At 35.7% G+C, this 14,046-nt stretch overlaps 1 protein-coding gene across 1 annotated transcript in view; it reads right to left on the bottom strand.

The window, feature by feature from the left end:
• The window catches only part of LOC108781818 (putative uncharacterized protein DDB_G0282499), a 19,433-nt gene extending 5,387 nt beyond the window's left edge, over window positions 1–14,046 (bottom strand). Inside the window, exons 1-4 of the mRNA XM_018549903.1 lie at window positions 13,846–14,046; window positions 10,818–13,266; window positions 8,818–8,934; window positions 6,646–6,804 (exon numbers count right to left, since the gene is read on the bottom strand). Coding sequence (XP_018405405.1) covers window positions 6,646–6,804; window positions 8,818–8,934; window positions 10,818–13,266; window positions 13,846–14,046 — 2,926 coding nt within the window. The remainder of the gene's footprint in view (window positions 1–6,645; window positions 6,805–8,817; window positions 8,935–10,817; window positions 13,267–13,845) is intronic.

Below are 14,046 nucleotides of genomic sequence, written 5' to 3'. Positions count from 1 at the left end.
GACGCTAAAATGTAACAAGATACATATATAATGCTAAAACATAGAAAGAGAAAATCGTTGATTATTGTACATGTGGGAAGAAACGAATCGAAAGGGATTAATCCGGGAATTCATATTTCGGGAAATTAAAATCTCCAAACTCTCTCTTTCTCTTTTTCTCACTCTGAGAAACGGGATTTGACTTTATTACTGTCCGAATTTCTGTATTTCTGGTTTTCTTTTCACATTCTATTTTATTCTAGCTTATATTTAAAGTGCAATTTATAACATGTGACTTCTGGCTATAACATTAAGTTTGACTATAAGATATGACACGTAAATACATGGGCAAACTAAAAAGATGAGATACATCTGTTAATAAAAACAATTTAAACAGTATTCTGAATTGAATGTTTACTGTATACGTAAGATATCATTTAGATTGATTTTATTTTATGTATTCACTTGTTTGATTTGGATTGTATCGAGAATAACCCAAATTGTTGGGGTCGAAACGTTTGCTTACAATTGAATAGTACATGTAATTTACACATTAAGAACTAGTGTCGTATTGGCAATTACCTTATTCTTATTCATTTAATTACTAAGTCATTAATAAAGAGGATGAGAAAGAAGTTCAAACACTTCGAAAGCATCTCCCGAGTTTGGAGATCGAGTTTCGAGAATAAATTTCCTCGGATTGATTTTGATTCATCCGTCTTTGATAGGGTCGTTTCGGGGTGACTACGGCAAGTGGTGCCGCGACACGTCGGTATTCGAGTTAATGGTCAGTCAACGTCCGGCTAAAACGTGCTCAAACGGTCGATACAGGGTGATGAAATGAGATTAACAGCTTCCGCGTACGTGTGTACGCGTTTGTACGCCCGTATTAGTTACACAGCCTCTTAATTGCCAACTTGAACACCGACGTGCGCGCGAAAAGTCGTTCAAGCGGCTGCACCGTTGCAGTTGCTGTCGCTGCAGTTACAGCTGCAGAGTTACTGCGTAGCCGTTTATTAACGTTCTGCACGATCGACATTCTGCATAAGATACGAAGTCGCTCGTATATGACACTCCAGGAACACACCAAGTCAAGAAAAAGTCAAAATGACTTTATTTTAACATTATAAAAGTCAAAATGATAATTTTTTTGTTACAGTATTTGAGAGACATTCAATAATATTAAAAATCAAAATAAAATTATTTTGATCTTTTATTGACTTTTGTGTTTTTTGGAACTGTCTTACTTAGAAAATCGGTTAATCCTGAATAGGTTTCGCATGCTGCATTGCTGCATCTTTCGCTGTATCTTGTCTTGCTGCGCAAGCAAAACGATGCGATAGATAGAATACGTAAACTACTTTTTGACACAAAGTCTGCAATTTTTGTTTCGCGATAATGCACGCGGGAATAGAAAAGCCAATTTTGATGAAAAAGTTGACGAACGTATTAATGAAGATAAAGGAAATAAAATAAAGATTTGAAATAAAAGCAAGATCAAGTGTCAAGAAATAACGAAAGGTCGCGGAATTTGATCCTGCATCTATTTCAAGTCCTTAAACACCGAAACACACATCATTGAGCACTTTTTTTTAGTAACACATGATGAAGTTACGCAAAATTGATTTATAAAATTAGCAATTGGTTGCATTCATTCACTGTTAATTCGCTAAGAATAAGTATCATATGCTCATAACAAGAATACCATACGTCGCAGAAAGTATTATAACCCATGGTGAGAATGCTGATAGAGAAAAATGTTTCAGGAAGTCAATCATGTATTATAACTGCGATTTCTCCCTAACGCGGAAACGTAAAAAATAAAAATTGTTATGTATATACGTATAACATATACCTACATACATATAATACATACAAAAATTTTGACTTTTCTGCTCTAGGAAAAAAATAGCATGATTGACCTCCAGAGAGCAAAAGGAAAAGTGGAATAATATTACGGAGAGAGATCAGAATAAATAACGCACGGAGAAAAATTATCGTTTTAACTGATACATTTTAATTATAAAATTCTTTATTTGTGTGCTAAAAAAAATCTCATTGACTAACTGTTCTAATTTAACGATAAGCTTTCTTTGTGCAAGACTATTATCGACATAAATAATACGCTAAGAAGGATACAGACCTAAGTTACAAAATGCGAATATCCAATGTGACTAAAAAGAAAACAAAATTACGAAAAATTTTATAAGTAACTTCTTCTAATTTGTAATGCAACACTATCGACGATACTGCTATGTCATTCATGTGGAAGCTAAAAGGCAGTATTTGTCGGAACTACTGTGTTAAGTCGATTCTAAGCGTGTGGCTTAGGTCTATATCGTCCTCGGCATGTGAAATCAAGCTAAAAATTAAAAATCACTGTTACGAGAGCAATTGAATTCGTCGGAGCCGTCCAAGCAATGCGGTCGGCCATCGCAACGTCTCTTAATGTCGAGGCACACTCCATCGTTGCATCGAAACCACCCAGGTGGACATTCGGTTACTACAATAATTACCAAGTTCCATGTCGAGTATTATCGTGCATGCTACCCATATGGGGAAGAGCAAGTGGGGAAAGAGAAAAAAAATGGCCTTACCACCGCGGATTCCGTATTTTTTCATTAGATAATCAGACAACGTGTAAGGCTAGAGAAACGTGCTGGCATCGCACGTGAAAGTAATTCATTTTGTTAACACTTTAGTAATCGCGGCGATATATATGTAAATTTTTTTTATCTTTTAGTTGCAATCGGCACATATTATACAAGACGGGAACACCTGTTTTGATATTGAATTTACGATGTATTCATTTTCCTTAGTAATTCTTTATTCGAAAGAAAAAAATCTTGCTTATCAAATTAAATACTTTTCAATTGTATGTATTTATTATTTTATTTAATTTACTTTCTCGAAAAGAGACTTTTATCGATGATGTTCTCAAATCAATAAACATCATGAATAATAAAGTATCTACGACTACTTAAGTGTTAAACAAACGTGGAGATGCTCGCGTGAATTATTACGAGTTTTCTTATCATACACAATAGACGCTGCTTGTCACCCTTGTTAGTCGTATATTATTGTACTTTGCTGAGTACACCAGCCACTCTGCTCTAATAAGTTTCTAAGGCAAAGTATACAGTAGAACGATCAATCCTCATATGAACCCATCGGGACATTCGCTCTTCTTGCATCGTCCAATTAATATTATCATGAGCTACTTACAGGAGCTTTTATCATGCGCTTCCAAATGTTCATACCGGTTATACTCCCAGAGAGACACGTGCGCCAACACTTACACGTAGACAAAATGCAACGTGCGACATCAAGCAACACATGCGAGTGTGACTCCTTTTGTAAAGAGAGAATACGATGTCATATGTGATAGAAAGTCATTCTATGCATGCGATGATTATTACAATTTCAATATAGGTCTTTGGGGCTTTAACTTAATAACAAATACATCCATATCAGTCTTGGTGTCAAAGGAATCAAGTTAGGATATACTGAGATCAGGATAAGAATAATGATGCAATTATTGTATGACGAACGGAAACAATTAATTTGTACACAAATAAAAAATTAAGTAATGATTAACGTTCCATTATCATGCAGGTATTAATTAAGATTAACAGGAAATATATTATTAGATAATTCAAACTTGGTAACTTTTATAACATGCTGCATAGATTAATATTACATTTAATTGAGTAAACAAGCTTTCTAATCGAGGTATAGTCATTCGAAGATTCTAGTAAATCAAGAATAAATGGGAATTACGATATTTGTTGTAAAAGACAAGGTCTGTAATAATTTTGCAGTGTGCGACTAAACAAGCAAGAGCAATGAAAAGGCCATTTTTCGCGTGGATGATTATGGGCGTAAGCTGTCATATAATTACCACATAGATCCTCATCGGATCCGTCGCTGCACTGCGTTATTCCATCGCACCTTTGGTTTTCCGGCAAGCATTCGCCACTGGCACACTTCCATTCAGCAGGTGTGCATACCCCTTTATGAGACAGCATGTCAAAAGCTCGCGCAAAAAGCATTAAGGGTTGAGGAACAATAAGGAAGTCATCAATGGTGTCATTGACTGTTACGAAAGCGTGTCATATCGTATAAAATTGATAAAAATTTCAGTAAGTATATAATATAAAAAAGCAAATTAAATTAAACTCTCAGAGCAAATTAATACAGTTTTTTTAAAATAAATGTTTGATATGTAAAATTATTATAGTATTATTTAGTATTATTAACAATTATTGAAAGTAACTACTAAGTCAATTATAAGAAAATAATTAAATGAAATGACACCACTGAATATCTGTGGGAATATTGAGCTACAGTAATAAACTTTTATTGAATTGTCTCGATGGCAAATACTAACATTAGTAGATATGTTAACGTTGCACTTCAATAAAGAACTGTATTATATCGTTGAAAATATATTAGTAAAATTTATCTCACGTATTTTTCAATGGTACACATATTTTTATGACCTTAAAAATATAAACTAAAACAAAGTATTTTTTATTTTAAAAAATGTAATTCATCAAACTGATTTAAAACAATTTATCAAAAGAGCTTATTTTCAAAAAAGAATTTTAGCGAATTACTATAAATAAAAATATATTAAAATAAAAAATAATAAATATATATATATAAAGATTTTTTATTTTATGAGCAAAAGAGAGATTTCCTCAAGCTTATAAAATCAGAAACCGTTCGTCATCGTTAATATGAATACGTGTAGGGAGGAAATCAGGAAACATTTGTCATCGTTAATACGAGTATGCGGAAAGGAAAGGAAGAGGATGGGCTGTGAGAACGAGGTGAAGCCCTTACCACAGCCGTGCTCGTCGCTGCCGTCGAGGCAGTCGAAGATATTGTCGCATTTACGTCGTAGGAGAACGCAACCGCCATCATCGCAGCGCATCTCTGTCCTCGGATCGCATTCCCTTCTGCGTACGGATGTCCAGCGTGGATCGGACGAGTCTAAGCGCACACATACACACAGGCGCATTCAAGGGAAAAATACGCAGCAAAGAAAATGAAGCAGCATCGAGCGGCCAGAGATCAAATTTAAAGATACATTTGCAGCGAGATGTAATGCATCTACTTTCTATCATACAAATGCAACCATAATGCAACTGAGAATGATACAATACGAAAACTGAAAAGAGGATACCAGTTCGCAAGCAGAGCCGTTCACAACCGTGGCTATAGGATGCTGCATAAGAATGCCCTGTTCATTCAGTTCCTTAAATTATGTATCCTTCGTTTTTTACTGTCCTTTCGGCAATTAGCAGATTGTCGCCGAAAGAACACTAAAGTTTGCAGGGAAAGAAACGTTCAAATGCATGATTAAGGGCACTCTCATCAAACATCGTCATCTGCGTCCGAACGTACAAGTTCGTGCGTAATGCAGCTACTTGTAGTATAATATATCAATGCATGGCGTGTAAATCCACAGGCTGCTTTATAACACGGCGATTTGCGACGCGAACGGGCGAGAATACCGTCGACGATCACCGTGAATCTTCCGTACGGGGATTCGCGGAGTAATACGTTTCCGGTGTGTTCCGACCCTTCCGCACTCAGGTGGTACGATAAAATAGAGCCGTTGTCGAGAACACGGTTTGTTGAAGAACGGAAGAAAAAAAGGAAAGAAAAAAGGAAGAGAGATATATACTTGTACATCTTCAATAAGTTGCCTCAATAAAGTTTAGCAGTCGCGTCTCGTAAGTATAAATTCTCGCGGTCCGCGGAATGTTACAATGGCTGTCGGGGTCTTTGGAGAAGCAACAAGAGGAGGAATCGCTTTCTCGACCACGGTCGTAACGATTGATCGTGAGAAATGCACAATGAAATACAACCATCGTCGAGTGTGTATCCGCTCGGGCAGGTAGATCCACTTGTCCCGCGTAAATAAGAGTTCCTTAAGAGGATTCGACCGAAAGCAAACATTACGGACCTCGAGCGAAGGCGGGCAACTTACTTGTAACACCGCGAAGCCCGAAGATATTTTTCAAATCTCTCATTTTTATTTTTTAACTTCTCGCGGCGAATAAAACTGCATAGAATAACCGGCATGTATAAGCAACTAAAATCAAACGCGTTTGTATTTAAATAGTTATAAATAAAACATTATTATAATTATTAAAATAAATAATAAATTATTATAATATATGTATAGTTATAATAAATATTCTTTTAGAGAGACAACGCGTTCGATTTCTTGACGGCCTTTACAGAAATCTAACCGATTAATTTAATGCTGAAAGACAGTAATTAGTTCCTTATTTGGAGTATTAAAAAAATATTAAAAGTACTGAACAATAATTTGTTTATACTACTTTTAACACTTAAAATAAGTAATTGATTCTATTGGCTATCTTAGTCAGTATAAGAATTTCATAAAAGAGTGCGTTTGATTTTAATTCAATTTTTCATATCTTTGAATCACAAAAATAAATTTGTCATTAATAAAATAAACACGTCAAATAATTTATCGTCATTTTCTTTTTCATTAACGTTTTTAATGGGAAAAAGTGGATCATTTATAGATTTACCAAGGTCGAACAGTGATAGCGGGACACGCTAGACGAGGTTGCACAAATGTATTATGAATGAAGCGATGGACACACTGAAAAAGGAGCGTACTGGTGGTAGGCGAAGTGGTGTGTGTAGTGTCGTTAGCGGACGGGGCGCAGTCCTCGTCGCTGTGATCTGGGCAATCCGGATGGCCGTCGCACCTGTAGACGTCCTCGATGCACTTGTTCCCGGTGGCGCATTTGAACTGGTTAGGCGTGCATTCCCGCTCTGTATTTTGTTTTGTTCAGCGGACATATGCGCAAAGAACACATACATTTTTACACATATATACAATCACTCCGTGTACGTATACATATACTATATCGAAGCGGAAAGCGTGCCGCAAACGCACACTCTCAGACTTCTGAGAGCGAGACCTTTTCGACGCAATTCGATCTTCGATCGTCGGTCTCGCTTTTTTTCCACGAGCTTTTCCTTTACTCTTAATTGATAGCTTCTGCTGTTCCGTTGTCACATCACGAAAGCAAAAAAGCTGCTTCTGAGGCAACGAGAGTGTTATTTAGCAGTTATGACTTACGGGAGGGATTAGGAAGAATTGGAAATTGTATTCGGCCTGCGTTTATGGAGCACGAGCTATGTCGAGCCGGATAAAACGCTCGTGAAAAGTAATCCGTCCTATTGGTTAATGCGAATTACAATGTCGCGTGCAATGCGCGAAAAATGTGTCGTGACGATAAGCGTAGCTTTCCTCTACGATCGACTATAGTTTTGCGGGAGGATACACGATTATTAGCTTCACGTAAATGTGTGTAATGATCTGCTATTATGAGGTCGTTTGTCAGTCGACGGACGATTCCGGTATTTAGAATTAAACTTCGCGGAAAGAATCGTGGTCTCCATGCAATTCGGTGTGTAATACTTGCATATTTTTGCAACGAAATTCGATAGAAAGCGCGTTCGAAAACGAATAAGAAAATATTTGAGTAAATTGTATTTTATATGTTAAAATATATATTATGTTACACATTGTTACGTTTAACGTAATGATTAAATTTCCCTGTAATGATAATTATGTTACCTTATAAATTAATCGTAAGATATTGTATCAAAACGTCCTATTCTACATGAATTATAATTGAAATATTTGGCATTGTTTATTACTTTTAAAAACTAGAAAAGTTCGTAGGGTATTTATGGGGATGCGGTAAGGGGGAATAATGTGATAAGTTATTTACATAAATATATATAATAGATGTATCTATATACACAGAGACTTTAAACGCAGATTTCGCTCTCAGGCTCGTTTTCTTTATTATTTACTATTATTTTCATTTCTAATTTAATTATAAATAGTATAGCGTTATCAAAACAACTCGTGTGATAATTAATACTTTACTTAAAAAAATTCTATATGCATAAAAACTAATTTACTAATTGAAACGTGTTTACCACTCGAATACTCGAAATCTGCGATTAATGTTCGTCGGTGCTGGTTACGTAAGTGTTGGATCCGAATCTAAGCTCTATAATATGAGTCTAACCAACACGGAACAAGTCCGTGATTAGATTCAACGAGGGAAATCATTAAGCGATTGGTTCAATGGTAAAAGCGTTGTATGGAGTGCAAGCTAAGCAGGGTTTTCGGAAAAAACGGTGTGAAGAAAAAGAGAAAGAGATATAGAGAGAGAATTAGGTGAATCATAACTTCCTTGCTTTTGAGTTAGATAATCATTCTAATCGTCAACGGAATGACTTGATGTCAATACACATGTAATACAGAATATAATTACGAAATAAAGTATTCTAAATATCTCTCAAAGTACAATACTATTCATAATTAAGGAAAGATCACGATAATAAGAATAAAAGCGTTATAATATCGATTATTCGTTCCATAATTTCAACGATATTTTGCAGAACATTTTGTTCAAACTGTCTATCGAATCGAATACCATAACAGTGCGAATAAATAATTCGCACCAATTATTCGAAATCAATTTCTGTGCGTTTGTAGTTAAAATTCCATCGCGTCACTTGTTATTGTGCGCGTAACGATACCGATAAAACGCAACAAAAATATTATGTTTCACTTCCAAAACTCTTTTTTTTTTAAAGCTCGAGTTGCATTAAATGTCAAAATAACATTGATTGATATTACGCCAGCAAGTCATCCATGCATTGCCTCCTCTTTTTTTTTTTCATTCGGTCTCCCTTTATCTCTCTCATTTTCTCTTTCTCTTTTAATACCGAGTAGCGTGAAAGGTATACATGGTTATGTACCGCAATAAAGCTCGTCTTCTGCCCTGGGGCAGTCGTCGAATCCGTCACAGACCGAGCTCTTCGATATGCAAGAGCCATCCCCGCAGGTGAAGTCCGTGGAAGGGCAAGGGGCCAAACCTACAGAATGCCATCGGCAAAAAACAAAGATTCTCCTGATCAACGCTCGTATCTCGCATTCTACCGTTCAGTCGCCTCGATTTCAAAAAAATAAAGTTTGGAAATCAGGGGTAATTTGAGTTCATTAATTTATGATAATTTATATCGCGTTATTGAAATAAATAAATGTAAGTAATTTTTTAAGTAAATTTTTTTAAATAAATTAAAATATCGTTACACGACATTAAAGTTACAATTACTGTACTTCAAAAATAGATATTAAATTTGTATTAAAAAAATACTTTACAATAAGGATTTTTTTTATATTGGCGATTGAGAGACAGACGAGTTCGAGGTTGAAATACAAGCTATGAACATATAAAGAGACATTTAAAGCAGTTTTAGGCGTGGTAGAGGACTCGTAAATCTGTACATGAAAAGCATCTTTGGTAAAACGCATATGATTCTGTAACCAAGAGATCTTATTATATCTTAAAGCTTGGTCTAACACTTAAAGCGTCGTGAAGAAGCCTTATGAGGGTGGTTAGAATTATTTCAATTATGAGAGTCGGCAGGAATATTCCACAATATACGAAATTGTCCTGATCTTGGAACATAAAATAAAACAATTCGTTTGATAAACCATATATTATATATTAATTTCACATTATTTGAAAACTTTCCGCGCGGCGTTTAAAGTTTCGATGTTTTGCTTCATATTCCTTTACCTTCTCCTTTACTCCAATTCGTAACGTATATACAATGTTCGGGTACGTGTGTTGTGTGAATTGTGCATATCATCATTACCGGAAATGATTCTTTATTGGTGTCATTGAAATGCCTCTTTTTGTGCAACAGAAAAACAAATTCTGTATCCTTATGAAAAAAGTAAATGAGTAATGCGTGACACGATGATGATGTCAATGGAATAGATGAAATGAGATGTTCTTCCTATATCCGAGAAAAGAGGATTCACGTTTTGCTATTGCGGACTCAACTGGCGATCTAATCGCGAACATAAAACTATTAGCAGCTGACAGTATGCCTGCAGAATGAGCAATCATATAGGCAATAAGGCAATCATTGATAGATGTATTGATACTAATTCCTGCAATCGTTAATCGTAAATCCTTCCGAGTGAGAAGCTTCGACGAGTCTAATAAGAACTAGATAAGATAATCGTCTAATAAGCGATAAGATAATCATCTTCGGTCACTGCACTTTAAGAATCACCGTCTGGCTATTCCCTTTCTCTTCGCAGAAGGCAATATTTTTACAGCAAAGGTGGACAACACAATGTAAACGTGCACTGAATGGAAAGTTATTACTTATTCGTAATACTTCTGTTAACACGTTTTGTTCCCCAAAGCTGCGTAACACATAATAGACGACGTAAATTTCCAACACGCGCCATGACATTGCTTCAAAAGAACAAAAGCAAGTCTTCTGCAGTCTTTAGAACAAAGAACAGCTTAAAGAAATGATAGAGAACAAAGTATTTATGCACATAGCAGGAAATAATGTCCCTGAACTTTTTTTCGTCGCGATAGATCTCGGTATAATTTCCCAAGGACGTCCACATATTAGCACATTTGATATCTTCAAAGCCATTTTCTGTACAGCGAAGATGACAGGTCATCCCAACATGATGTCACGTTTGCTTGAAATTCATGTGACGCTCCATCCAAGGCGAGATATTTTTTACAGCGTGAACAAAGAGCGAAAGAAGGCGACTCTCGCAGAATATTATTTTGTTTATGAAATGCACTGGTCTGATTGACCCTTTTCAGTTCAGTGAGCTCACTTTGGAAGCGTGGTACTACGGTTTACTTTGAAACCAGAAATCCATCGGCCAGAAGAAAAAGAAAAAAAAGGAAGAAGATTATTTTCTACATGAGGAATACCTTTGGTGCAGTTCTCCTCGTCCGTACCGTCCAGGCAGTCTCTCTTGCCGTCACAGACATGCAATAATTCTATGCACATGTTGTCGCAAGGATGCCCATAAGGGCTGCATCTGTCAGGCGACGTGTCGTCAACAGTGTTCGAAGTGGATTCAATCCGTTTGTTATTAACTCTCTGATGCTCTTCCCACCTCTTAGAATATATGTAATCGCAGTCGGTTTCGTCATTGGCGTTAAGACAGTCTACGATACCGTCGCACACCTGGTCCTCATCGATACATGTATATTTATCGCAAGCGTGCTGAGTCTCGTTACAATTCTCGATCTCGTAATCCTCTATGATCTCCGTGATATCATTATCGATTTCGTTGTCCTCATCGGATGTTGATTTCTCCAATCTGTCGTCTTCACTATTGAGATCCCAATTGTACGTAGTGCCTCCAGAACGCGTAGTACTTTCCCAAGATTGTGTTCCTTCATTATTTTTATCACTTTCTTCATTCAACATGGATTTATTTATCATCACTTTTTCCTCGTTATTTTCTCCATCCTTAATCATATTATGTATTGTGCTAGTTTCTTCATTATTTATCTTCTTATTTTCTTTGTTGGAATATTTCCAAAATGAAGTAGTACTATCGGATGTAGATATTGTATCGTATATTGAATAATAATCACTGACAGATGTACTGTAATAGCTTGTTTCTTCTTCTGTTGAATCACTTGTGGTTGGAAACAAATTAACATCTTCTTCACATTCTGTTGATTCCTTGTCTGTCTTTTTATCATAATTTGTCAACCAATTAAGCCAGTTGCTCTCAGTAGTAGTTGTAATTAGTACTTTACAAGTTTTAGAAATTTTTTTATTAGACGTTGTTGAATAAAATACGGTGCTACTGGTAACGAGATCCACATTCGTTTTTTCCGATTGAAATTCGTCGTGGATGCTGTTTTCCGTGGAGTGTTTTGAAACGAAATCATCAGCGTTAGAGAATTCGGTTTTAAAAGGTTCCGTTGTAATTTCATCAGTGAGATACCAGTCGTTTCCACCAGTACTCGTATTACGATTACCGTCAGCTTTGTTATACCAAGGATCATTAAGGGACAACGTCTTTGCCCGTTCTGAACTATAAACGTTGCCATAATCGACACTCGTTGACTCGTCGACTTTCCAAGCGACGGATGTCGATGTTGGTTTCCTCTTACGTTTCGCATGATTCTTCTTCCTTTTCTTGGGTCTATTGTTCTCACGATCATTATGACGACTTTTGTGCTTGCGTTTACCGTGTCTTTCAGTGGATGTTTCCTCTCTGGATTCGTTTGCATCCCGCGTGACGATCTCGGGAGCCCTCGTTGTCGTAAAATTGAACAGCACAACGTCGAAATCATCCACAGATTTTTCTACAAAAATCTCTCTGGATTCTTGCGATTTCTTCGATATAATGTTTGTATTTTCTACAGTTCTTGATTCCGGCGTCTCGCCTGAATTTATCAATCCGGAATCGATCTTTTCATCACTTTGTATCAAGTTTTCGTCGTTAGTTCTGTAAATGTTTTCGAAAGAAATATTTGATCGTTTGTGCGTTTTATTATACTTTTTATTACCTTTAGTTTGCTGAATCGCGTTATGATTTGAAGTTGAAAGATTTGATATTATATCGACATCGTCAACGTTAATTGCTGGAAAATACCGACGTATTTTAGCCTTTGGCGATTTGAATTCATATAATAATTTTTCTGTCTTTATCGAAGAATAATCTTTTTTGTTTGGTTTTACTGTTGCGGACATTTCTTCTAAAACAGGTGAAGCTATTTTTTGCTCTCGATCATATTTCATATTCGTCATATTATACTCTTTAGTTTTAATTGTGTTTACAGGAACTGTTCTTTTAGATGGCGTGACACGACGTGTCAGGTTTTTATTATAATTTGAAACTTTACTGTCTTTTCTTACCTCATATTCAAAAAAACTTTTTTTATTATTCGGATTGTTATTTTTTGTTTCAATAGAATTTTCTCGTAAATTTGATTGACTGTAAGTGTTATTGAACATATCAGAATAAATAGATTCAGTTACAACTTCCAGGGTATTCCTCTTTTTGGTTTGCCAAGCCTCGGTAACTTTATGCTTATTAATATTTTTTAAAAAAGTATTTTTTAATGCTGTTGAAGTTTGTGTATCAACTGCAAATTGTGTCGACGCTTTCATCGTAGATGAAGTTATTAAGTTTTTCAAATATTTATCATAATATTTTTGATAAGCCGAACCTTGTCTTCTGCGTTGGTTTGTTCCAAGAATCTTATTATTGCCACGTTCATCTGTTACACTAAAATTCCGATTAACATTAGCGTCATTTGTCATCGTTGTTTTAGAAGTTGTATAAATTGGCTTAATTGAAACTTCAGTTGTTGAATCACTCTGACGACATACCATGTGCTTAGTTTTAATAAACTTGCAAATCAAATTATCAATCCGTTGAGTAACAGTATTAGTTGATTTTTTTTTAATCATTAAAGGATTATTTTTCGTGCCTATTTCTTGATAAATATTTTTCGCGGCTTCTACAGTGACGTTTTTAGGGCGATGTATAGCATTATTGTCAATATTATTGTTATTAGACATATTATTTTCCGATTTCATTTGTGTCCTCTTAATTTTATCGCCATTTTGATATTCCATGTCTTTTTCTGAAGAGATTTGGATGACAGTTCTAGTGTTTGAATTTTTTGATTTGGAAATTTTTTTTTTTGTAACGTATTTGTCTTTTTCACTGGATGGAAAAGTAATAATCGTTTCATTGAATGTTTTGCACTGTTTCGATGCGCAATCAATATTGTTTCCACTTATTATTTTTTGTGTTTTATCGCGATTATTGATAGGTTGTAAGCCAAAATTTTTCAGTGAAATATTTTGTTGGTGAAATAGTTGCAAAGATCTTATGAGATTATCTGACAGCTTGATAGGTTTTGAATGATAAATTTCGGCATTATTGCAATTCGCATCAAGATTACGAAATCGATCACATTTTACGTATTGCGAGGGCGAGTTATTATCTTTCGATTTGGATGTAATTTGGATCAAATATGCTAAGGGTTTCTGCAGCATGGAGTTTGGAAATCTTCGTCGTTGAGTTTCTTCCGGAAACGCTTCCAGGATCGGATTACTGATCGTCACGGCTGGTTTGATGGCGAGTCGATCGGCGCTCTCCGTCGCCACGGGTTGCATATTCAT

This window comes from Cyphomyrmex costatus, unplaced genomic scaffold, assembly GCF_001594065.2.
Source record: "Cyphomyrmex costatus isolate MS0001 unplaced genomic scaffold, Ccosl1.0 scaffold91, whole genome shotgun sequence".
Classification (NCBI taxonomy): domain Eukaryota; kingdom Metazoa; phylum Arthropoda; class Insecta; order Hymenoptera; family Formicidae; genus Cyphomyrmex; species Cyphomyrmex costatus.
The sequence above is the reverse complement of the archived record's forward strand: the minus strand, read 5'-3'. Positions and strand labels throughout refer to the sequence as shown.